The following is a 27,355-nucleotide window of genomic DNA, read 5'->3' on the forward strand; positions in this document are numbered from 1 at the left end:
GGCATGGCTATTAGTGATTTCCATTGTTGATGACTTTGTTTTAAATATTAATCATTTCTAAGAAAATTGTGATCCCAAATTTTGAAGTGGTGTCTTCAGTTGTTTTGTCCAACAAACAGTCCAAAATCAACAATGAATATTTGGCATTCTTGTTGTATAAATGAATTAAATGATTAATCGGTTATCAAACTTGTTGATTACTTCTTTGTCAGGCGAGTAATTGATCAATCAGCAAAATGTTTTGGCACTAATATGTTGTACAGGTGTTCCTGTTGTTGCGTCAACCGCTGATTATATGTATATACTGTATGTTTGAAAGCTCTATATCTTTGACATGGTAACCCATTTACTGCCACTCTGAGTTTGAGGACACGGAAGCAGACCCATGTCTATTGACTATTAACACACACTCTGCTGTGTTGTTCAGCCTTTTCCAAGGCCTTTTCCATTCAACATTTATTTAGTTACAGCCACGCTTTGAATTATTCCTCAAGATCTGCAGTCTGTGTGTAAGGTCCATTTTCCTTCCTGAATCAAATATTCTGGGCAGCAGAAGAAGCTGAGGATCTGGCGGCGTGCAAGCCGTGATTTCACAGGAATGATTATTTTACTCTACGTAACATATATAATATATTTACATCAATCATGGGTTAAAGCAGAATGAGTTATTATGACAACTGTCAGGGACTGATAGAAGAATAATGGATCTCTAATGGCTGTAGTAGCTCCATAAACCTGTCTGGTACCATCCAACCACACGGTCTATCAAGAAGATATCCTGCGGCTTGCTCAGCTGTCAGTAGAGGAGGTTTGAGTCCTAATGATACTCCTTTCTCTCTCTCTCTCTCTCTCTCTCTCTCTCTCTCTCTCTCTCTCTCTCTCTCTCTCTCTCTCTCTCTCTCTCTCTCTCTCTCTCTCTCTCTCTCTCTCTCTCTCTCTCTCGTGTGTGTGTGTGTGAGAAGAAAGTGAGGGGGATTGCTGGCTGCTGAGTGTAGGCACTCTGACAAGCAAAGAGAGAAGAGGAAAGACAGAAAGAGGGTTTAGAGCCTGGCAGGTGTACAGAGGACCCTTCGATACACTGATGACACCCCCACCCCCCACCCCCTCACCCCCTCACCTGGATCCTGGATCTGACAGGTATGGGTTGGGAGGCCAGGGTGCTCACACAACCTTCCTCCTCCTCCTACTCCCACTCTCCCTCCCTCTACTCTGCTTGCCCAGAGCCCCGAGGGTTAAATATGAATAATGAATTCTGGCTCCTTATGGCAAGTGCTCAGGAACCTCTATATGCTGCTCACATGCCATACCAAATACTGTCACAGTACATCGCATGGGCTTGTGTCTTTATGCAATTCAAAGGGATTTAATAATTTTCTCCAAGCTTGGCGTCTCTCTTGTATCAAATGTGCTATTCCCACCTTGTGGTGCTACATTTTGCATCGTTAAACATCAGATTTCCTTAAAAAACAGATATTCCACAAGCCTTGTTGCTTTCAAGAGTACACTGAACTCCTTTTCATTCTATTTTTAGGGTAACCTTGTGATATGTGGCCAGGGACAACAGATGGAAATTAGCCTTCTAGGCTGACTCTGGCTCATTTACAGTTCTTTTTTTTTCTATTGATCAATGAGCACTGTTCTGTCAAATAATGGAATAAAAAAGTAAGATAAAAAAACAGAATCACCTTTGCATTATTGAACTACTATCAATACATTTGTTCTTCCTTTTCTGAGGAAGATAAACAAGCTTGAAGTGATTGTTGATCCTCCTTTTGCTGACTTCAGGGAAAAAAAGCTTTTTTTTCAGTGTGTTCTGGAAACACAGCACCCTCTCTCTGCAGCTCTGTAAAGCAATCCAGCAGATGTACATTTAAATCCAACCTGGTAGCACACTACCAAATATCTGCCAAATGTAGAGAGTCTGTAACCTTCTCAGAAAGGATCTTAATCTTTACAGTAATTATACCTTTACAATAAGATGTCCAAAAAATACTATTTAGTGATCTTAAAATACTACCTGTAACACATTTTCACGGTTTCACTGAGGCACTGTGATTATTATTTCTATTCCAACAGCAAAAAATAAATTTTTATAACAAAAATATTGAGGATCCATCTAGTAAATATTGTTAAGGGTTGCTATCCTTTAAGATGTATCATGATATATTGATGTTGTGGTATAAGTTGGTATGTAAGTGAAGGTGTCATTTTTTTAATCTAATAATACATATCTAATCAATACACAGCTGGAACTCAGATTGTTTCACATATTGTATTTTCAATTAGACGTGGGTGTAGGGCTAACATCCTTTGTGCATGTGGCCAACAACTGTATTAATTTCTCAGTCCAAAGGCCAAATGATGGATGAAACCCCCTGAGATTTCAGTTTATCTCTGACATCATAGGCATTAGAGCCTTCCATTGAAAACTCAATAACAGTTTAACTATTAAATTAGCATGCTAGTGGTCCACTAACATAATAAGAATAGATTATCCTGTTATGTGCGGCCAGAGCTCAGATTGGCTTGAAAAGTGACCTCACCTTTAACAGCAGCTGCATTTGGTATCCACAAAATACAAAATGGAGAAACTCAATGGCCATTAAAGATGAGTCATGTAAGGCTTTTTTTGTCAATCCGCTGTGTTTTATATTGTATTATAGTACGATGCAATACTCTAAAATGCTGTGCAAATCTGTATCATTACTAATTTGCAACATAAATGCATGGCTGTGCGATATAAAACAGGAATTTACTTTCCACAAGAATGCAATCTACCAGGGCTTCAATTTAGGATTTGGCACATTCTTTAATATAGAGGAATTATGTTCAGCATTATTATTCAGAATTTTGCATCATCACAAAAGAAACCAGGAGAAAGCTTTTTCTTTTATCAGCTGCGCATTTAATGTATAACAACAGTACAAAGTGAATCTTTTGCTTGCAAAATAGGAGTGTTTTTTATGTACAATATTTATACAATAATATATAGTTTAGAAAACATTACAGTTTAAACATCTGACAGTTTATTGCACAACACATTTATAAATTATCATCAAACCACACATGAAACAGATGAGTTCTCTGTCATATTTCAACACTTAACAGGAAATGTATTTATTATTTATTTTATTTTATCTCGTTCCTCTAGATTAACATGAATCAAGGTCCTTTGGGGAGTACATTTAACCCCATTGATACTGAAATGGTAAAAAGAGCAGCGCTCCAGAATAGACAGTCATGGTCACTTTTGAAATAGCAGTGAAATAGCCTCAAGCACAGAAAGAAGTACATCTTTCATCATCGCAATTGGTGAATCACAAAAAGTCAAAATAAAACCCTGAATCAACGCGATGCCTCGGAATGAATTTTTCATCATGATAAGTATTTTGAAGTTTAGATATGGCACTCTATAAATACAGCAGCAAGGAGACAACAAGCAGTCAGGTAAAATGTACATCGGAAACTCAAAATTAAAACTTGTGAATTATTAATGAAACATGGAAACAGTCAGGATGCAAAGCGAAGATTGTGCTGTGAAGCAATTCAACGTTTAATGAATGAACTTTACAAGGACCAACTGCTGATCCAAACACATATATCATCATAGATCCACTCTGTGTACAAAATGTAAGGAACACCCACTTTTCACTGAGCTGCAGACTCTCTTGCAACTCCAACATCTCAAATGTCTCCAGGGTTGGAAATTCTTCAGCTTGTTTCCTAACTTAAATTTCTGAGTTACCTTCAAAGTGGATTTATTGGGAAAATCAATAAGGCATCAAAGCCTTCATCTAACTTAATCTCGCCAGATAACTTCACAGGAGCAGCAGGTGTTCTTAATATCTCGTACACTCGGTGCATTTCAAGTATCACGCTCAATGTAAACAATGACTGATGAGACGGGGAAGGTGGGGGAGCGGCGCTGTTGGCCGGGGTTAGGCTAATCTGATCCACGATCAGGCTTATAGCATCATTAATCATGCTTTCTGCTACAGTTCAATTTGGTCTCCACTTATCTTTGAATGGCTGAATTAGTGGTCTATAGATCATCACTGTACAAAATTTCCTATCTCAAATGGGATCTTTCTGTACAATGGCATGTATTATTAATAGCTTCTTCAGGAGGATTTAATATGAATGAAACATGAGACATATTATATTTGGCACAAAAAGCCAGGGATTGGGTCTGGAAATATCTCTACATATATTTCAAATTTGAAAGTAATGCCATCTCAGTGTTGGATTATTAAAGAGCTGGACCCTAAACTTGTCATTGACAAATGTTGCGTATACTGTTTTCAATCCCTTGCTGAAACGTAATTGAGAAAATCTTCATTAAACAAAGAAACATCCCATGACGAGGAGCTTCAAGTGGGAAGATGTTTCCAGAGTCTTTAGTTTTCTCCTTTTATAAACCTTTAAAAGGCAAAAAGAAAAGGCTTAACAACACAAAGTTACACATCTCTGCTCCAAATGGCTCCAAATGGCAATGTCACTTTAAGTCTGTGATATGTAGTGCGAAATGTCCTTCATCTTTGACATATAAAAAGTACTTTGAGTCTTGTCTCAGCACATGTGCCGTCCCATTAAATTGGCTCCTGTCTTTGTTGAGCTCCTCCAGTGACTTTTCAAGTTGAGTCATTCTTTATTAAGTGCTGTTCTCTTCAGAGCACCAGCCATGCCACACACACATTTAGTATAAGCACCAACTACAAAGACAAACCATTACCCAGCGGAAAAGAATTGGCGGCAAATTCAGCAACCGTGATGGCCCAAATCCCCCTGTCTTTCTCTCTCTCTCTCTATAGGAGCGTTTTAGAAGTTGGATGTTTGCCTGCTGGAGTTTCTTCTGAAAAAACGATGACATTGGTTTCAAAAATCGTGCTTTGGGACGATCTGCTGTTTGATGCGGTCTGTGGTTTGTTTGTGTATGTACATTTGTATGTGTGTGTATGTAACTCTTCGTGAATGTATTGTCAATTCGTTCATACAGTAGGTCCATAAAGGTTGTGAATATGTGTGTTTTACGTGTGAATGTAAATGTGCACACATGCACATGATGTACACATGTGAGTGTCATTTGCCTTGACTATGGGCTTTTAACTCCTCTGTAACAGTATATGTTTCCATGTGTGTGTGTTTGCATGTACAGTGTGTGCATATAGTATGTGAGTGAGTGAGTGTGTGTGTGTATGTCTGTGTGTGTCTCTGTGTGTGTGTGTGTGTCTCAGCTCTCTGTAGACATGGCTGAGATGATCTGCTCCACTTTATATGCCAACTTCTGCTTCTGGGCCTGTTCATCCTGTTCCAGTGCCTCTGTGATCTAACACAAAGAAACACACACACATGGGTGCATTAGCACACAAACTGTGAAACCAAGGACATGAGGCATATCATTGGTCAGCTATAGGAATAATACAGTTATGCATACAATAAATGATCACTTATTTGTACCATTTGATTTATCAGAATTTAATGCATATGTGTATGTTAGCAAAAAGTACAATTCTGTATCTCAGTTATAACTAGTGCTGAAACAGTTAATTAATGAATTAGTTGATTTACAGAAAGGTATCCATTATTTTGGTAATCAGTTAATCATTTAAATCAGGCAAAAAAAAATGGCAAAAGGCAAAAAAAACCAACTTTGAGTTTTGGGTTGCTGGCTGACAGTACAACCAATTGAAAACATCACCTTGGGTTCTATGAAACTGTGATGGGCATTTTTCACTATTTTGTGATATTTTTTAGTGACCTAACAATAATTGAAACACAACAGTAACATACTATCGTCATATAAAGTTGATATGGTAAACATGTTGGCAAACAATCGCTTATCTACATATCTAGCTGACATGAAGCAGAATAAGCATTCATTTGGAATCATGTTTGTGGCCACCTAAAGCATTCAGTCTAATTTTAGATTTGTTTTGATCTCCACCAACGTCTGAGGAAGATATCTGACTTTTTAGCTGCTAAAAGCTGCTCTGTGTTCACCAGAAAGTCTCTAAAGTTTTATGTCTACAGTTCGGTGCTGGGCAGGTAGTGTATAGGTTTATCGCAGCTTTTTATTGGAAACATCTGCCTGCTGCAGCTGGAAACGAAGCAGTTGAGAGAGACTAAAATTACAAGCCAGAAAACCAAATCCATGAGCTGAAAGGAACTGAAACACCAAGCTGAGAGGAGTCTGGTGATAATTCTCTGTGGGGCATCACTACGAGCAACATATTACACGTAGTCCCTTTTTAACATAATGAATATTCAGCTTTAATATTAAAAAAATGCTAAATTCACTAACTACACCACTAGGACCTCTACAGCACATTCCCATGTTGCTACGTGTGTTCACTCAGTCTCACCTCTTGGCTGTACTTGCTGACGTAAGCGTAGATCTCGTGGAGGGCACTGAGCACGTTGAACTCACTGGAGTGAAGGCGAGCCTGTTCAGCCAGATAGGCATTCATATCCTGATCACTGATGGCAGGCAGGCGGTTGATGTCAGCATAGTACCTGAGAGTAGACACACACACACACAAAGTCAATGTCTAGGACACAGTCATGCATACCAGACCTTCTCTCTTCACTTCGATTGAGCCTGTTGTTGTAAAAGCCAAAGAATATCTAACGTTAAACACACCTGTAAATCGGAGGTGTTTTGGGCGAAAAAAATCAAGAAATGTGTCACTCACAGGTTCAGTCATTTAGTAACGCTCACAGTACCTTCGAACCACCTGCACACTGTTCTTATAAAACACAGCTTCATGTACTTATGAAAACCTTCAGTTGACTGCATATTCATCCTGTCACTCCTAGCCCTAATAAGACTGCATGATTAATTGCATTAAAATCACGATTTGCATTCATAACTCAACGCAATCACATTTATACATGAAGATTCTACCATAATTGCATTAGCAGGGAGATTTGCTGGATCAAACCAAGCACTCCTAATTTGTCACTGAAGTTGCACTGACAAAGGACAAGGCTCCATTACCACCACATGACAACCTCTCATAGTAACAGAGCAAATTCTGATTGAAAAAAATCTCATTTTATACAGGATTGTGTAGTTATAATTCCAAAAACCAGCCTTAAGCCAATATTAACAGGAAGGAAATGATAGGAAATGATAAACACCAAAGAATCCGCCATTTTGGTGGATTTTAATCATTTTTTTCATTCTTGTGAAGGCTATCTTTGCATGTGTATACACAAACAAACAAAACACACATACACACCTCTCTACCCAGCTTTTGTAATGTGGTATGTCCTTGGCGTAGAGTAGTTTGGTGGAGGGTGAGTCTTTGCCGAGACGGTGCTCAGACGTTGAGCAAGAGTCCATAAAGGTTTGGGCCACCACTGACAGACAGGCGTCCGTGATGCTGCTCTTATGGATGTCAAAGACAAACTGGGGATTCTTGATCACATTCACCCAGAAGCGCAGGGGCAGGCTAAAGATAACAACAAATGTTTGAGAGAAACAGAAGTATAGAGAGAGATTTTAAACAGTGTAAGACTGTCAGGGACAAATTCACAAAGAACGGATTGCAACCGCTATCTGCACTGTCTCAAGGTCTGATTCACAAAGGATATTGCACTAATTATATGATGGCACAAACGCACCCATAAAGTTTTGCAGCTGAGTGCAATTTGCCTTTGTTTTGCGTTTGATTGAGTGAGTGGAGCAGTTTTCAATGTTTCAGGCGTTTCTCCACATTTCAGCACACAGATTGTTCTGTAATGAAAACTGCAGAAAGCACAAAAGCCTCTAATTTTGTGTCTTTAATTAGCAGAGGTACGCACACACAGAGCTCTCCACAATCACAAACCAACCTTCATGTATTTTGTTGCTTTTACTTCTCTAGTAATTCACATCTATAACATAATCTATTGAAATGTCAAATGTCAAAATACGGCTATTAATGTGACTCAGGCAGGTCTGAAACGTGTTAGATTAATGTCTGAATCTCATAGTAATGAGTTGTCATTGAATGTATTCGAGATTTTGCAGAAACATCAGTACTGGCTGTGTGTCACAGCTGGCTGCAGCATCACACAGCAGCCGAAACGATAAGTGCATCTCCAAACTGAGAAAGAGGCTATGCGTATTTACACTCGCAGCACAGCATCGGTAACTTCATTAACACCAGATCGGTCGGGATCTGACAGTAATTAATGTTCTGTGTTCTGCTACACATCAGGTCAGCTGTTACACACAGATTCCAGAAAGTCTGAGATAAGCCTACCACCCCATACCCACTTGATTCCCCCCCCTACTCGACTGAAGATTTCGCCCATGATATCATTCAATATCAATTCAATATCATTCAATGCCTCAGAAGCTTGTAGATTTGAAGAGAGAGGGAGAGAGGGCGCTTCAGTTACCACCAACTCTCTGAAGATGCTAATAATTTAACTCTAACTGTGTGTGGCAATTCGGGCTGGTCTTTGTGAATTGCACTGTTTTGGCAATGAGGCTCATTTACACAGAAAGGGGCCAATTTTGCACCAAATGTATGCATATTATCTAACTTACATACGTGCAAATAGGAAAGGAGCACCGCTATTTGCTTTGCAGTGCAGTTTGAGGTGTATTTCACCCTTTGCAGGTGCTTTTTATGAATTACACGGTTTCTTTTTGTCTCATTTGTGCAGATTCAGCTGCCACAAAAGCCACGCAATCCTATTGTGAATTTGCCCCGACAATGTGCAAAATGTGTACAAGATGCTCCCTTTTGGTTTACCAAGTTCCTCTAATTCACTTAATTTATGAGAACAATATTTAGAATGAGTTTAGAAGACTATTAAAATTAAATTGTAATTTAGAGCTTCAAACAATAAACAATAAAATGTTATAAAACTGTGCAAAGAGGAATCAAGTAAAATTATTCAAACTCATATTCTTTGGAGTTCTAAATGTTGACACTGAGTTAACCGTGAGGTGTCAAGTCAGGTTTCCAAATTTTAAAATATGCAGAGTTTTAAATGTAAATTAAAGGAGCTTAAAGAAGACTTAATGTCTGACCGAAGGGTGCACCCTGGTGTGAAGGGCTTAATAGTTCAGAGCATTGACTGCTTTGTTGGTGATGAGTATGAGAAAATTAAATTCTGTGTTCTGTAGGAATCAGAAAGCTGTTCATTGTACTTTTTTACACTGAGAGTTTCTTGTCAAGACAGTGAGATGGCTTTATAATCATAAGTCAGGCTCCCTCTGTTTCTCACCAGTTGCTCTTCCAGGTATGGCGAACATCCATGTCATGGATGCCGTGTCTGTCGGCCTGCTCGTCCAGGAAATCAAACATGTATTTGATTGCTAGAGGCAGGGCGGTGCCCCGACACACGGTGCTGAACAGAGTCTCAAAAAGGTCATCCACAAACTTCTGCAGTGTGCCCTGTAGAAAACATGCATGGAGTTAAGACTTATTCACTAGTACCTCAGTTGCATTGCAGTTGATTGCAGATGCTCCCACTGTTTTACTCCAATATTTGCTAATTGCTGCTACAATATTTCTAATATAGTGCACCTTTGTTGCCAGTAGCCTTGTCAGATAGATCTCAGACACCATCTTGCTGCCACGGTCTCCCTCTTTCTGGTCCCCGTGGTCGTGGTTCTTGACTAAGTGCCAAACTTTAACCCCACTCTCCAGGTCAGGGGTCAGCATGGGCACACGGGAGTGGGGACTATCCGGGCTGGTTGGGGTGGAGCGGAAGGGTACATCCACACCTAGATGGTCAAATGTCAGATATAAAAAAAATGTGTATTCCAAACTGCTGCAGATGCAGTTTCTAAAAAAAGAATGTATCTCGATTAATAAACAGTTTGTCAAACAAGGACTTAAGATCTGCTCAGATCGAAGAAAAGTTATATTTCTTTTTTCAGATCTGAGTTTAAGGCTGACTGTCTCTGTTGTAATCTGCAAATAAGCAGGTTGGATGTGTGTGTGTGTGTGTGTAGACTGTATAATCATTTGCTCTCATTAATATTATTGGTTGTCATAGTAATAGGCGTGCTTTCTATCCACGCTTGGGTCGTCATTTTCTGTCATTATGTGTTTTTTTCGTCTCTGCTCTTCTTGTCAATCCATGTGATATCACATATGTGTTGATTTTCTTTTTTAAGAAAAAAACACTTGAAATCCAGTACAAATGTTCAGTTTGAGCTGTAGTTTCCATTTTAGATCAGTCAGGAACGTGGTTTACAGGAATCTTTTTCTTTTTTTTCGTTTTTAACAAGAACAACAACACCACATTGGGGATAATTTAAAAAATACACATTTTATCTGCTTGTGTGAAAAATAGGTGTATTTGCACAAAGTTGTTTTAAAGGACAGAATTTGTCTTAATTTTGTATAATTCAAATATTTAGGATACCCACATAGCATCTCTTTGTTTAATGTGCTATATAACAGTGTTTGCTAATGTGCCTTACAACAGACTGTTGAGTGACAGCAACAGATGGAGCACCACTGCTGTAAATTGGATGAATATTAAGTATTTGTATTTCTTCAACAGTACTGACCGTATCTGCTGATACTGCGTGGGAAGCTGGCCGAGGAAGGAATGTTGAAAGAGGACATCTGTTTTGGCACCAAGGCCACCACACAGCGCTCAGACACCTGGAAGATAAAGGTAAAGCCTGTCTATTATTTTTATCAGATGGTTGCTTGCAGCTGTTGGGTCAAAAAGAAACCATGGCTGGAATTTAAAAAATCGTTTCATTTTAAAAATCGGGATTTGTGAAATTATAGTTCAGAAGTTTTGAATATCTTTCAATTGAGTCCCTGCAAAACTTACAATCAACTTAGAAAGGGTTAGCCATTAGTTCAAAACATCTAGACACATAGACATCTGCCATGACATCAGCTAGAGAGAAATACATAAAATAACACAGCATTGATTGCAACAGCCTCAGCTACCAAATAGAACCAAACTTATCCTAATCAGAATATCCGTATGGATGGATTTCCTCAAACTTGAAGTCAAAATAAACTTATTTTAACTGTCAACCTTCAAACTTTAAGTAAACCTGTAATCAACAAGATTTCAGTAAGAAAAGTAGAAATCCTCTGCACTATAATTCAGATGGGCGATGGTGACAGTCAGTGTGAAAAAATAAAACCTGGGTTTACCACACACTAACAGTCAACTTTAAACCCATTTAAGATTGTTAACATATATTTCTTTATGGCTTTAAATATGTTGTTTGGGACTGCTTTTCTCATTTAAGGTTCAGCAACTTGTTACTATCAGAGACAATTTCTATACTGCTAAATCAACTGCTTCTCATCTTAGATTAAACCATTTAAGCAGGACTTATCCCTTCTAAAACTCAAAATTACCTAATTGTGTAGAAAAGGCTAATGAGATGGTAGCCTAATGCATGCAGTATTACTGGAACCTAAACCTACACCACCGTACCCACAAGTATCAATCATAGTGAAATATGTATGTGTTTGCTTGAATGGAGCTGAATGTTTTGAAGTTAAAATGGCTCAGCAGTGGCACAATGTACATGCTGGTCGAACAATACGTTTGTGTAATTGTTCCAGGTAAATATACAGTGGTTGTTTGGCAGATGACGCAAGGTCATTCACAGCGTGAGCTAAATTCCTGCTACTGTTCTGCATGAGCTATGGATGTAAGTAATACAAATCCAGCTTTGCAACAGAACAAACATTTCCACATCTTGCAGAGAGATTAAAAATGAAAGAGCGCAATTTGTTTATCTCCTTGACAGATAAGAGGGAGTACTTTCCTCTCTTGTCAAAACATGCTCTTAGTGCAGCAAATGCAGATTTCCTTTGTCTTTATTTCTGTCTTTGTTTGAACAAAAGTATACTACACTGAAATGTTGGCTGTAAGCGAGCAGTACAGTTGGCCCAAAGCTCATAGACAAAGGCACTGACTGACAAAGGAGCAGGATGACTCATCCAAGGTTGGTGACCTGTGTAGTTGTATTTATGGCTGAAAAATAGATGGTGTAAAAGACACAGGCACACAAGTGCATGTTCGGTTGAATAAGCGTGCTTATGGCCAGGAGGTTGAAAAAAGGTTAGCTTGGGTGAGGAGGTTGATATGAATATGAATAAGTAATGTGCTGTCCTTCATCAACAATATCTGCTGTAATGCCCTTGAACAACTGAATTTTGTAAGCTGAAACAATAAGTCGACTGAGTCTCTGTTATATATCATTGCCGATTGAAAACGAGCAATTTGAATGTGTCTCTACAGCCTGTTGAGCTCTTTTTCTTGCATTATAAACCAATTAATCAAGCAAATGATCGGCAGTTTCATCAACAGTTGCAGCCCTAGTGTTAATGTTATTAACCGACCTGGTAGTGCATGAGTGTGTTAAGTCTCTTCCAGTCGCTCTCTATCTTGGTGGTGATGTCCTCATCCTGGAGGACCACACGAGCTGTTCTGCCCTGCCGCCACTCTGTAGAAAAATACAATCAATAGTGAATGTGTGACATACGGCATTTTGGGGAATGTTTGTATCCCAAGTGTCTGACATTTACATATTGTCTAATGTCCATCATTTGTCTTGCGCTGTCACTTTCAGGTCATGTTGTCTTTGTGTACTGTGTAAGTTTCTTCTGTGATAGCCAAAATGTCACCAAAACAGTTTCCTGTATATTTCTACTTGACAATTAAAGTTATTCTGTGAGCAAAGCACAAATGACACAGTGCCTTCACAAGTATTTAAGCTGCCCAAAGCAACAAGGAAAAACTGATCCTCTGCAAATCACTAACCTGTAAAAGCCCCTTAAGGTATAAAACTACTAACCCAAAGAAATATCAGAGACTACCTACAAGGTATCTTATTTACTCCCTTTGAAGGTGCATGTCAGCTGGATTTGTGCCGAGTCATTCGGTATTGCATGACATGTTGTGGGCGTAAGCCTGAGTGTAGGTGTACTGTCAGTAAGGTTTAACGTCAGTGTTGGTGAGTGTTACTCTGATTAGGGCTGTAAACAGGTATGGGGAGGGGGTTGTCCTCCAGAAACTGGTGTTGAGCTCTCTGTTGATGTCATATGTCTTCAGTGAAACAACCCCCCTGACACGTCAATTTTATTTGTATAGCCCAATATCACAAATAACAAATTTGCCTCAGGGGGCTTTAATGCCCACTCTCACTTGTATTTTTCTCCTGTCATTATTCCAACATGTGCCATGTGCATTTTACAGTCAATTTTACACAGTACAACTGCAACTAGTGCAGCCTCACCTAGGTCCATGTCTGCAGCTCGTGGTCGCTGTGAGTAGGGCATATTCTTGTACACCGCATCCAGGATCTTCTCCTTTACCTGGGTAATGGTGTCACAGTTGAGCACCTTGACGGGGATTTCTGGGCTGTTCTCATTGTCAGGGTTCACACAGCTCAGCGTCTGGGGATCCAGGATAGCGAAAGAGAGGAGGAGGGGGGGTAGAGGGAGTAAGAGAAAAGAGTCAGAGAGAAAGGTGTTGCTTGCTAGGAAAGTCCTTTCATTACCTACTCCTCACCAAACTGTCCTGGTGGACAGGATCTTGGCCAGAAATGTAATTTCACACCTCCAGGATGTGGCTGTGCAGTTCTTGCAGGGGCATTAAACAAGTAATGAGACACAGTCTCTCAGACTCTCCGACATGGCGTTCAGAGAGGTATCATCCTGTCGCTGGTTGGTTCTGCTTTGGCGCAAAAGCCTGAGGGAGAAAATATTCTGATGGGCTGGTGGAGGAACCCAGCCATCTTAAGGTAAAAGGTAAAGGAGAGAGGCGTGTTTTGTTATACAGGTAGCCCTACCATGTGTGAAACTTTTCAAACTCCTTACTGATTAGAATGAGCATACACCAGTCCAGTTTTTTTAGACTGCAGAGAATGACTCATTATTTGTGATCATTTTATCAGTTCTTCATTCTGTTTCATTATTTGTCCACTAATTTGCATAGCCAGACCTCTGTCCTGTTAAAGTACATGAGGTCTGGAGAACTTAAACCTCTGAAGTTGGTAAGAAAAGGGCCAAGACACAGCTGTGGTTATATTATGAATCAATCAAATTAGTGGACATAGTAACCCAGGATCAATCATAGGCAGCTTACAATTTCCATCCATTGACAACAACTGAGAGTTTTCACTGTTGGGAAGCCAATGAGGGATCACATACTTATTTCTGTACTAATAACTCCTTTTGATTGGTCAGGGTGTTTGTGTGTAGGGGGTTGGGATCTGGAAGTGATAGCATGAATCTATTATAGTGTTATACTATTATCAGTGAAGCTCAGAGGATACACATGGCAGTCGACACCCTTCACAGGCCAACTGTGGGAGTTAGCGGTGACAAGGACTGCAGTGTACAGGGAATTAGCATTAGCATTACAGGGAATTAACATTTCGAATTTGTCGAGGAAGAAAATGTAGACAAATGCATAGTAATATAATAGAAAGTAGTGGTTTTTACTCTTACTGTAGAGGTTTGTATTGCTGGACTCACACCTATCTGGGTATATAGTTGAATCAGGGTCTGGTTTTCTAAATTTGCTTTGACAAACATTCTCAAGAGCTTTCTCAGGTTGATACTATGGACATCTGGCTATACAAGATTATTTGTCCACTAATGTTATGTTGAATTGAAATTGAAACTATCCAGATATTCAAAGGATTTGTAAAATTACAACCACAGCCTAGACACATCCCACGTTTCTGTTGATTTGTCAAGGCTATTAGCCAAGAGATGTACAAAAATTAATACAGACAACATTTTGGACTTTATTTTATTTATTTATTTTTTTTAATTAATGTCTTTGTGACTCACCAGTGTCTTGTATTCAATCTGCTGTCGGATGAGCTTGTCCTCACTGAGGGAATAGCGTGCCTCTCCAGTGATGGAGTCTATGGGTCCCTTCTCCATTTGTTGTTTGATGGCACAGAAAAGCATGAAGAGAGGCTCGCCAGCACACTCCTTTGTTTTGGAAGGCAACCCAGGGATTAGAGTGGAAGGTGGGAGAAAAGAAAATAAAACATAGGAAAGAAGTGGAGGGAGAGAGATTGGTATTCATCAGCGCAGACGATGAGATTCAGGAAGTAGAGCATGACACATCAGACATAATAAAACAGCTTTCTGTCCTTTTGAATCGCAAAGCTGGAGATATATGTGACCCCACAGGTAACCATTATCGCTCCACAATGTCCATGAAACACGTCAATATCAGACAGTTAAAATGACATCTACAACAAAAAGGAACATTGCAGTCTATTTCAAAATCAATGCTAATAATTTTAAGAAGCATTGTCACGGTATATCACGATGACACCTGTAGCGATAAGGTGTGAGAGAGATTTCTTTTTACCTTGAGAAATTTGTGGAGCAAGAAGGCAAACCAATTTGTCAGCATCTTCTCTGCCACCGACTCTGTTCTGCAAGACAGGAAGAAAGCACACTCATTTGTTAGCAAGAGACGTTCCACAGAGCGCTGGAGTGCTCTGATTATTCTTTTATAACTTAAGACGTAGAAGAGCCTGACATTGTTGGAACCAAAAAACATGACATGGAGAGTTTACAGAGAAATAACATCCTTACTCAGGCGCTCGGTCTCAAAGGACACACGCTCCAGTATACAGTAGTAAAGTGCTGCTAATGCACAACATATTTGGGTCATGACATAATTGTGCAAAAGCAACTTATATGTCTGCTTCAAGTCCTTGAAGTCTGTTTCTTCCTCACTGTTTCTGCACTTAGCTAGTTAGCATGTGTCCAGATGGGAAAGACTTTATGATTTACTGTAGTAAATCCATTAAATCATGTAATAGTACCTTTAAAATGGTGCATGAGCCCTTTTTAATCTGATCCAAAGCCTGCAGCATTATAGCCACCAGCCTCTTTCCTTCCCTAAACTGCTGTCTCTCTGTCACTCTTTTTTGGTCCTTACCTGCATTTCAACCCTAACCTGTATTGATGCATATGTTGATGACGTCCCATTAAATTTTAGAGAACAGCATGTTTGGGCTAAGAAGTTCTCGTTGTACCGGCTCCCATGTGAACTCATCCTTATATTTAATGAGTGCTTCAGATTGAGAGAGCCCTCTTTTTCAAAAAAAAAAAAAAAGAAAAAAAGAAAAAAAAAACCTCATGAAACATTCAGTAGGCCAGTCTCAGCACCGGGAAAACAATCGGCAGATAACCAGAGGTGGAGGAAAGAGGGAGAGAGGCGAGAGAAGGGAGGAGAGGAGAGGTGACGGGGGGAAGAAACGTGAGCTACAGCTGAATGTTTCATGAGTGGCACACAGAAGATAAGTCAGACTGACAACGACTCTGCCGCCGCTGCACTCACTCTTTCCCATTAGGTTCTCTTCCTCTGCCAGTCCTTCCCACTCTCTATCACTTTTACTGCTCCTGTCTTTCACCTGTCTGCTCAGGCAGGCCTGTTTCTCAGACTGGTAACGGCTGTTTCACGCCGCTGAACAAAACAAAGCTGAACAGAGGTGGGCTTTCCTTTGCTGGCCTAGTTACTCATCCATCAAAAGTGTGGTAACTGGGCTGGAAAGAACAATGCACAAAGGAATTATCTATGCCAAAAGATAAGAAGCGCTGATCAGAATTGGTCAGGTTTGTGACAGAAAAGGCCTCTAGTTTAAATCCTCTGACCACAATGGAAAATATGGACAGAGAATGTGAGGAAGAAACTGTGGGGTTTTATTCCAAGTCCAGGTTTCGGCCCTGAAATTCACAAGTAATTATTTGGACATACATGATCTTGTCCTCAAAATCAGAGCTTTTTTTATGATCTTAACTTCTTACCTATGAAGTGCTTAACCTTCAAGTTGAAGTGAGATATTCAGCAGAACAAAATGATACACACTATTCCAAAATGACCGCCACAAAATTAAAAACATTGTTTCACTTTGTAAAGATTTTTGTAATACAACTTTTTGCAACAGTGTATTACTGCTGGTTTACCTGCGCAGGAGTAGTTTGGGGTGGTTCTTGCTCTCCAGGTTGCGTTCTATAAGGTCTGACAGCAGGTGTTTGAGGATATCTGTAGCGTACTCCAGCCGTCCCTGCAGTGCAGTCATGATAAGCGAGGCAACGTAGCCACGGTCACGCATGGAGAAGGAGCGCTGCAGCTCCAGTGTACGGATGAATGTCAGCAGAAAAACCTTGTTATTCACCAGCTGAGCAAACTGCTTCAAGGCTTTCTCCACGTTCGCCTGTCCGCTCCCCGGCACCTTCACGCATCATACACACATCATGCATTTTAGCAAACACACACAAAGACGATCACGCTCATTAGATAATACTCACTCAACGATGAGAAAAGTCATAACATAGAAGGAATGTGAAAACAGAATGAAATATACACAAAAATCCTTATGTAAAATTGCTGATCTGACAAATGCACCATTTGCAATCATGCTAATAAACCAACAAACCATTTCAAGGCATGTGTGCAAATAGAACCACTGGTGTGGCCACAGGCTTAGCTCAGTGGCAGTGACTAACCCTCATGTGCAAATCCTGACACACCACTGTAAAGCTTTTGCTTTACAGTTGCTACATCTATCTGATTCAGTCTGAGAATATATATAAACCTATCTTAATTCCTGCAAAAACTGAAAGACTTTTTACTTTGATGAAAAAGGTGATAGTGTTGTAAGTGCAATCAGAGAGGCTTTTGAAATCATCATAATAATCATAATAATGTCTTGATTAAACCAGCTGTAATTGGCAACAACAACCCAATTTTCACCTTGCCTACGTGATATATTGTTCCACAAATAATGAAAAGGCAAATGATTTGTCATCAGACTTTCTTCAAAATTGGATATTAAGTGCTTCAGAATTTAACCCTTGAGATCAGAACAATGATAAAAAAAAAAATCTTGGCCAAGTCAATGTAAATTTTAACACCAGGCCCCCTTGAGTTATAGACAAAATGAGGACTATGAGATCCTGATGCAACTGATGCAAAGATCAGAACAAAACAAATCATTCTCAAGACCGAGACAAAATAGGCAAAGAATAGTCCTTGGAAATGTAAAAACAATTCTTACAGATTAACTGAAATATACATGTATCTGTTGGACCTCCGTAGTGCAAAATTGATACATGCATAGGATTTTGACATAAGAGATAGTACACTGAAAATATGTAGAGAACAACTATATAATATCCAGAAAACTAATTTTCTGAAAACTTAAGTTTAGAATGTAAAAGGTCAAGATGAGTTTGCAGAGACTAAGAAAAGTTTTCCTCAAAATAAAGTAGGTGCATGCTGAGACTGCAAACTCCACTCACAAGCTCCTTCAGCTGGTGAGAACACCATTAAACAAACTCCTCAAACCGCGCTGAGTAGACTGGCATTTGCTCACACTGCTCTGTTCGACAGCACTTTGACAGCTCTTGCCAACAAGCCGAAATCAATTTACTTTGGAGTATACTGGAGCCTTAAGGTCAAGACGTCAGAAAAGTGGTTGGAACTGGATTCGAGTATTGAGTAGCCCTGTTTTAGATTCCTCACCTCCAGCTCTCGGAGCACAGGGTGATCATCGATGCCAGGGAAGAGAACCCTCATGGAGTAGGTACGATAGTCCAGGTAGGGGATGCCAGCTCTGTCCAGATCACTTGTTAACTCGTTGATGTCTGTTTGCAGTTCTGCAAAGGCTGCATAAAGCAGAGAGGTGTATTAAATATTTTACCAAACATTTTGTCATGTCAAACATTTTAGCAGTTTATCATAGTAACCTTTAAAAAGCATTTTATTATCCTTTCTTGGCTGAGGGAGGTAGTCCAAATGAAAACTTAAAAGCCATATTTGAAGGAGATGCCCTGACATTCATGTGTTTGTAAGATTGTACAGTTCATAATGTATCTTGCAGCGTATTTAATATCAAGAGTAGAAACAAACAACAAACTGTAGAGTTGTTGTGACAAACTTAATGACCATATTACAATTCAAAATACAAACAGGTACATTTTCTTGTGCAGTAGTAGTAGTAGTGGTGTAAAAAATGTAACCAAACTTTTACAGCTTTAAAATAACAAATCCATCGTTTGCTATCATAAATTACGTCCCTCTAGTCCATCAGTCATTCTCCAGCTAATAAATATGTACTGCATAAGTGTTAAAAACATCTGTCAAAACATCAGTTCTCAACAGATGGCGCTATAATGCAACTACGAATAAGATTTTTCTTTTGGAGTGTGATTTTTACTCAACAGGATTTATGATAGTTTTATGATAGTTTCATCTCCTACGTCAGTCGGTCTAACTCACCTTCCTTGCACTCCAGAGCCACCCGAGACTCCAGATTGTCCATCTGCATCTGCAGGCGCTTCAGAGTGAGGTCGTTCTCATGTGACTTTCGTCTGTAGGCAAGTAGGACTATGATGACAATGATGAGGAGCAGCCCTCCTCCAGCTGTGATGCTGAAGATGGCAGGAAGGGTGAGCAAGCTGTCAGACCGGATGTGAACTTCTCCTGGAGAGATGTGAAGTCCTCCTACTTGGACCTGGACAAAGTCAGGATGAACAAAAATACAGTTACAAGCGCAGTGCTTCAAAACAATGCTGAAAATATTAACAAAGATGAGATAATTACACGGAACAAAGGAAAAAAATCACTCATCAAAAGTAGCTGAATTTAAAAAATACAATCAAGCAATGGACCATTTTCCTGAACAACTGCCTTTAAATGAGATCATTTTTAAAAGTGTCAAGCACAAAAGCTTAGTTTTCTTCTTACAGCTGTTTTCTCATTATTTGCAAGGGTGCCTGTCAATAATTCTGGAGGGCAATGTGCTGTAATTGGGAACCTACCAGACCATGAGTGACAGACAATGACAGAAAGACAGCAACTCAACTGAAAGCCTGTCGGTGACCCACAAACACAGTGACGTACAGACGAGCATTGACCCACAGACGGTGACCCACATCCTAGCAGACAGGCAATCAGATGCATTAAGAGACAGAAAAGTGCCGGACAGACAGAAACACTGGTAGACTGACCAGGACTTTGTGCTGCCCAGTGAGGTTTGGTGGTTCACAGAGTAACTGTGTGTCAGACACAGTGAGCGAACAGGGCGTATCTCCAATCAACACTGTGTAATTCAGCCTGGCTCCACCAGATGCAGATGGCACCAGGTTACGTCCCTGCAACAATGATAAGGAAACAAAATGAAGAAAATATCAGTAAATCCTACAGTATAAAGTGTGTGGAGAAAAAACTGAACTAATTTAACAGCACTGATTGATCATGTAAGCATGTGGATGCTTCATATGAGCATCCCCATCATGAAATGGTCTTTCTCTACTGTGCAGTAACCTCTGCTACTGCACACTTGTGTGTAATGCCAAGTGACCTGGCAAAAATACAAAGTAATAATGTTCACGTCTGGTTAACTGGCATGGCAGCATTGTGGGTTTTTACCCCATGTAGCTTGTTGGCTTTTAATTTGTTTCCACAAGGCTTCTGTTTTGTAGCACTACTTCTTTTTTTTTTTGGTATCGCTTTATTTTACAGGTCCCTTAATTTTATACTAATTTCCTGGTAATTTCAGGTATTTAACAATTCATTTTTAGGACTTTTTGTAGAGAGAGTGGTTTGGTACAAAGCATAAAAAAATGAAAAAGGTTTAGTTTTGTAAGTTTTCAGTGTTTGGTTTTGTGTGTCAAACTACGTATTATCAAATCAATTTTTTTCCTAAAAACTATACTACCAAATTACATAACTCTTTTAAAGAAATGTCCTAAAAATTAACAGCAGCTACTTTCAGGAAATGATTGAAGTATTTTCTGTCAGTTAAAGGATTGTTAAGAATCTAATTTAAAGAATTTTTGCAAAATGAACAACTATGTATGGACACCAATATGAGTGCGTACTTACCAACTAAACCAACTTAAATCTTTTTAAGTTTTTGTCTTATAATTTGTACCAAATTGCACCACTCTCTCTGTAAAATGTCAAAGGTAATTTTTACAAATTACCTTTTAAATACCTGCAAATTACTCCAAAAATTTCCAGGAACTTAGTATAAACTTAAAGGACCTTTAAAATAAAGCATTATCCTTTTTGTGTAATTGAAGATCTTATGGGCAGCATTTTAAACTCAATAAATGATTATAATGAATTATGATGAATATGTCATTTCAAGCCATTAGTATGATTACAGTAATCAACCATCTTGGAGAATATTGGCAGCCGGACTTTACGGTCTACCCTACGCTGTGAACCATAAAGTCATATTTTGCTAAATTATTTTACTAACACAAGCAGATTGCTTCACCACACAAGCAAATGCTGTCTCTCCACAGTAAGCAGAGCTAAAAATTCAAGTTCCTAGTGATGGTACATGGCGTAAAAAGAGTTTACAGGGAATGTCATGTGAAATATTGTTTTCAGAAAAACACAGACTGTAGAAGCTACCAGTAATAGCCAATATTTTCTCATTTGTTTACAATGTTTATAGTAAGCCAGTAAAATTAATTTGATTAGATATTTCATGTGGCAGGACTAAAATCAGATTGGATCAGATAGGATAAGATTTATCATTTAATCATTGTACGTTACTAGCTTGGGAATTCCTTTCTTTCTATTGCAGTAAAATCCAAAAAATGAAGCCATAATAGCAATAGCATGTCAAATCTTCTCTAACTTACTTTGAGTATGATTGGAGCACCAGGTTTCTGCTCCAGAACGCCGGATAGGCTGAGAGGCTCCAGGTAAGGGTTGGGGTAGTAGACAAAGCTTGTGTTGTTGTAAGTGAGCAGAGCTTGGACGTTGTTGAAGACGAAGCCGAATTCGTCCACGTGTTTGATCGTCTCCTGGTCTGCTGTGTACTCTGCCTTCAGAGAGGGAGCAAAGCAGCTGATGGTGGTTGTGTTCAGCACTTTGCACACCTGGAAAGAAATCAAATCAGGTGTCCATGTTACAGGTGTCACAGTACATACAGTCGGCACAACCAGACCTAAGACATGAGACATTTCAGAAAATGGACTTTACACTGAAGTAGGAGACATCTTGTGTCTAGTTGTGAAACCTCTGAGATATATTTACACATTTATAGATTCTTGAATTTTTCATGAGGGAGAAGGAGTAGATGCCATTTTAAGGATTTTATCATGGTAATTATACTTTTTTTCTAGAAAAAAAATATATCAGCCACACATTATTGTTCCAAGCAGAATATTTTTATATGTCTTAATACATGTCTGGAGGGGATCTTTAAGAATTTTCTGAACAGATGTAATAGAGTTACTATTTTCAGTAATATGACACTATACTTAACCGTGAAAGGACTTAAAATCAATCCTTAGCTGGGTCATATGTTGAGAGGCAATGTTTTTATCTGTTTTGAATCCATTTTTCAGGCATATCTACCAGAAACTGTGTGTCATATGAAGCTATCCACATTAGCTGTCACTCGCTTGATGAATACCAAATTCCTAAAAGAGGTCATCGTCGCCGCTGTTGTGTTTTGGTAATTTGTCATTAACGAATAGCTCTTTGAAATTGGCATGTTGCCTTCCTTTCTCTTCTGCAGTTCTTCAATCTCCTCCTCAAAATCAACCAGATCCCTTAAATTCAGCTAGCTCCAGGCCAGTTTCTAAGCTTCTCTTTTTATCTAAGGTTTCACAGAAAGTTGTTTCAAGTCAATTAACTTCTTTTGTAATTCAAAACATTTTTTTTTTTTAGCAATTCAAGTTATGTTTTGGAGATATGTGGATAAAGTGACTGCCCTCATTAAATTTGCCAATGGCCCTCTTTTAGCAGCTGATTCAGGTCAAAGTTCAGCTTTAATCCCTTTAGAGCTCAGCGCTGCCAGTGACACTGTAGAACATGCAGTTTTAATTGACTGGCTCAAATTCTGGGCAGGCATCATTAACACACCATTTAATTGGCTTAGGGCTTACCCCTCACACACACAACATTGGCTACTGAAAAAAACCCCTCCTCAACACAAATTACATTTAAAGTTCTTAAATTGTCAGTTTCCTTATCTTGTTTTTCTTTTACATGCCTCCACCTGTTAATATTTTTAAATACAGCTTTTCTTTCATTTATGCCAACAATACAGATATACCTGCTTAAACAGAGACACGAATGGCCTTGCCCCTTTTAAGGAAAGCCTCTGTGATATGCAGTATACGTTCTCTGTTGTTCAAAGGAAAAATGAGAAATGTTTACAAGTTTATAAACTGAGAATATTTTTTCCCAAACTGAGATATATATAATTAGTTGATCTAGTAATACTATGTAAGGGATAGGGTTAGGGTTAGGGTTAGGGTTAGGGGTCCTGCATCGCCCTGTCGGGGTTCTTTTCACAGTAATGACCCGCTCGCTATACATTATCCCTTACATATTTACCTTGTTTTCTGCTCTTATTTTGGCATAAATAAAAAATGTCTTGAAAATCTGCAACTGGTACTAGCACACAATCATATCATTCTATTTCTGTCATCTGTTAAAAGTTTAATATTCTCCTCCATTAAATGTCCTCATTTGATACCTGTTTAGAATAGATTTTAAGATTATATTGACCTATTTCAAGGTCTAGCTAAAAGTTCCCTCCATAAATTTCAACCCTCCTTCAGCCACTGTGCAGTCTCAGATCCTCAGGCATTATCCCTGACTGGTCCAAAGTGGAAAACTTGGGGCTAAAGGTGACTTGCCATCGGGGCTCCAACACTTTGGAACAATCAATCAATCTGAAGCAACCTGCCCGAGGAGCTCAGGCAAGCAGAATCAGCACCATAAATCACCTGCCGAAACTGAATTGTACTTCCATGTCAGTTTTCAAAATGTCATTTTGGAATGAACCATTCTATATGCAACCTCTTTCTAACCCCTTTGTTTATGTATGGCTTTATTATTACAGCCACAGCAACAATGACATTTTACAAACTGTTGCCCCATTATATTTTTCCGACATAGGTCAAGCTACTGTTAGTTAATTTGCTATCCATCCTCCAGGCTGCTTGGTAACTAGACAGTATGTTTTTCTGACTTCACACTTTGGCAGGTCTATATATATATACAATATTTAGTTCTCAAAACTAAACTAACCTGTCACCCTATCATGAGTTTAAAAAACACGTTTTTGTGTATTAAACTGCATAAACACTTGAGGCTACATGTTTAAAAATGAGTCAGTATAGATCAGTATGCAAAGACAGAAAGTAGTAAATGAACCACAGCACTGAATCTACCTTGTTACATCAGAGCAAACCATCAATAAAGAACAACTTTAACGTGCCATTTTCTATCAGCTTGAGTAAGCAATGTCAATAAAGGTTGAGTGCAGTATATTAGCAGATGCCACACTCACATTGACAGATTCGTGGCCGGCATATTTTACTCTGACCCGCGGCTCCTGAACTACATCCAGGTTGGTTCCAGTCACTGTCAGGGTGGTGTGTCCACTGGTAAGAAGGAAGGAACATTTTTATTGCTTTAGTAACAAGAATTATTGGTCAATAACACATGCAAGTGCACTACCCTAGCTCCAGGTAGGCTCATATGTAAAACTCAAATTGCCTTTTCAACATGATTTAATTAGAGTGACGACTGCAGAGAGATCAATCTTTTTAACTTGCAAACCCAACATTTTAGAGAGAAACTGCATTAATGCAGGTTTGAGGAGGTATAGCTGGCATGGCAGCTCGCTCTTTGTTATTGGGCAGAAGAGCCAGATCAAACGGCGAACCAGCTGGCTGCTATTTTATATTCATCCACGACTGTGAGGCTGGCATAGCATGAATACAGGTGCTGCTTGTTTACATATCTGCGCTAGATGTGATTAAAATAAACAACACTCTCTAATCTTTGCATAACCTGTGCTGCAGTGTGAGTTTAAAACACTATATGAGTATGGAATTGGGAAGTAGAGAGGGAGAGACAAAGGAGGGGATAATATGAGAGAGAACAAGTGAAAAATGGTGTAAAAGGAAAAAAAAAACTGGCCAGTCTAGTCAGCCTGACAGAGTGCCAATCCTTCTCTTCTCACACTTCAAAGGCTACCTAAGCTTGTAGGGCCACATAGTGGGACTGCACATTCGTGATGAGGGCTCTTGATTGCAGCTCCACAAAGCTCCTCCTGTCACTAGGCTGAGGGCCAGGGTGTTTCTCTGAAGTCTAATCTGCAGGGACGTAGTGCTGGGTAATCCCACCCGAACCCAAATTAAGTGCCATCTTTTATTTAGTGGAATACAGGTAATGCACCTTTCAAGTGTGATAGAAATGTTTATGCGGCAAATTCTCCTGCACTGTAAATTTAGCAGCATCACACTTATTCATGTCAAATCTGTGATGAAATACAGCATAAATAAAAGTACTTCTTTGAACACAGATTTTCTTTTCCTTATATTAGTCGCCTTGTTGTGATTACAGATTAGATTTTGTCATTTAATAACCTTGTTATCGGCGACTACCAATCACCTCAGTTCTTTGCATCACTCTGCCTGTAATCCTAACTCTGCTGGCTAACTCACAGATTGCCTGACATTGTGATAATCTGCACTAGGCAGAAAGCCATATTCAAGCAGATTTTTTTTTATAAGATTAGATTTTTATTGGAAAGTATACTACTGAACTTGTGTCATACCTCCTTTGAGAAAAACACATTGAAAAGAGGCACTTGTAGAAATGGTTTGTTTTTAACCTGCATGCATTATTGGATATGTTTGGACATTTAGACAATTTCAGATGACATTACTTTGTGAAAATCAGAAATACAGAAAAACTGTAAATAGTGCTCTGTGAAGAGAAGCTCAGACGCCCATTCACGCTTATTCTGAGTCTCAAATCAACCTAGGGCCATGCATTTCATTTCGTTTCACATTAATTTGGGCATGTTTCTCAAATTAAAACAAACACCATACTTGTGACCCACGCATGAGCATGTGAGAGCCCTGGGGGACTCTCAAATTTTCTGCAATTTGCAAACGACAATCATTTGTGAAACTTAACACTGCTAATATTTGCAATTTGCCAGTAAGCAGTGCTTGCAAATCACTTATGTGAAACAGTGCCCAGACTTGCATGTCTTTTTGACTCGGACGTGTTGAAGTGATCTCAACAACTGTAATCTGGCTGGTGTCGGTGTATGTGCAGTACTGTATTGTTTAGTGTTACCTGGTGATGCTCCAAAGGGGTTCAATGCGCTGGACCGTGGGGTCTTCTATGTACTCAAAGGCCAGACTCCCAGGAAGCTTGGCCCGGTCAACACTCAGACTAACTTGCACTGGTCCTGCTCCAGTCACCGACGGTGCAGAGAAGCATACAATCTCTGACATGGTCCTCCTGGTGGGAGTACCAAAAGAGGGATTTATTCATCCCTTTGATTGTGACTCTGCCCAGTCGCTGCTACAGCGGCAAATCCCTGGCTTCACACAGTTATGAGCCATGCACATTACCATGAGGGGAAAGGATTCATTATAGTCTGTCCCATCTCTTCGTCGTTACAGACACATTAGGGATGGAACGCTGTAATTAGAGGGTGCTCTAGCTAATGGCTTGCTCGCCTAACCCTCCTGACTCATAACATGTGAGGCATTTTGAACTTTAAATAGATATCTATAAATACACAGAGAACAATACCTACCACTGTGGGTTTCATCACAAGACTTTTCATTTTATTTTACTGACACTTAATTGTATCTAAAGTGGGTTTCTTTAAATAGAGTGATCTCTTACTGTGCTTCATTGAGCACAGAGAAAGTTAAATGTTTAATATTGTGGAGGCAGTCTCACTTGTGAATCTGGAGTCTTAAGGAACTTGAGTAAAGATAGTTGTCTTCTGACTCACCTGTATAGCTCACAGGTCTGATTACCAAAGTACACATTAACAGTGCTGCCAGCGCCCAGGTTCTCTCCGACAATGGTGACCTTGGTGCCCCCAGACTCAGGTCCTCTGCCTGGGGTCAGTGCCAGCATCGAAGGGGTCTGTCGAGAACCAAAATTCATTAATACTTTATCCAATATTGGACAAACACAGAGTGCAGTATGTCTTGTTATTTGTCTGATTCTGAAAAACTGTCCTTGGCTGAATAAACCAACAAAAAAGTAAACTCCAAAAATGTTTTAAAAAAAAAGGTAGACCAAAACACTTCTTTGAAGAGAGAAAAATATAGTTGATAAAGAAAGACCCCTATTGAAAAGGACTGTAAAAAATACTAATAAAACAGCACATTATCAAAAGCAAACAAAAATAGCTCTCGGCTCAAGTGCAGTACAGTACGCCCGTCTTCTTATTAGCCATAAAGTGAAAACACATTGAACAAACCATTAGAAAAGACCTTCATAATTATGTTTTAAACTCTCATATGCACAATCTTTGTTGCACAAAAAACCCTTCTTCAAGTCTCGTATTCAATTTTAT

The 27,355-nt window shown here is 39.3% G+C and overlaps 1 protein-coding gene across 1 annotated transcript in view; it reads right to left on the reverse strand.

Moving 5' to 3' along the window:
• Positions 1–4,991: 4,991 nt before the first annotated feature.
• LOC121892485 (plexin-A2-like) overlaps positions 4,992–27,355 on the reverse strand; it is a 67,967-nt gene continuing 45,603 nt past the window's right edge. The window contains exons 14-31 of the mRNA XM_042405484.1: positions 26,783–26,919; positions 26,110–26,277; positions 24,305–24,398; positions 21,636–21,875; positions 19,986–20,129; positions 19,255–19,489; positions 18,499–18,641; positions 16,938–17,206; positions 15,331–15,397; positions 14,796–14,942; positions 13,232–13,391; positions 12,336–12,439; positions 10,523–10,619; positions 9,528–9,727; positions 9,226–9,395; positions 7,242–7,454; positions 6,363–6,513; positions 4,992–5,326 (exon numbers count right to left, since the gene is read on the reverse strand). Of these exons, the coding sequence (XP_042261418.1) occupies positions 5,231–5,326; positions 6,363–6,513; positions 7,242–7,454; positions 9,226–9,395; positions 9,528–9,727; positions 10,523–10,619; positions 12,336–12,439; positions 13,232–13,391; positions 14,796–14,942; positions 15,331–15,397; positions 16,938–17,206; positions 18,499–18,641; positions 19,255–19,489; positions 19,986–20,129; positions 21,636–21,875; positions 24,305–24,398; positions 26,110–26,277; positions 26,783–26,919 (2,835 nt within the window). The 3' untranslated portion in view covers positions 4,992–5,230. The remainder of the gene's footprint in view (positions 5,327–6,362; positions 6,514–7,241; positions 7,455–9,225; positions 9,396–9,527; positions 9,728–10,522; positions 10,620–12,335; positions 12,440–13,231; positions 13,392–14,795; positions 14,943–15,330; positions 15,398–16,937; positions 17,207–18,498; positions 18,642–19,254; positions 19,490–19,985; positions 20,130–21,635; positions 21,876–24,304; positions 24,399–26,109; positions 26,278–26,782; positions 26,920–27,355) is intronic.

Source organism: Thunnus maccoyii, chromosome 3 (genome assembly GCF_910596095.1).
Source record: "Thunnus maccoyii chromosome 3, fThuMac1.1, whole genome shotgun sequence".
Taxonomy (NCBI): domain Eukaryota; kingdom Metazoa; phylum Chordata; class Actinopteri; order Scombriformes; family Scombridae; genus Thunnus; species Thunnus maccoyii.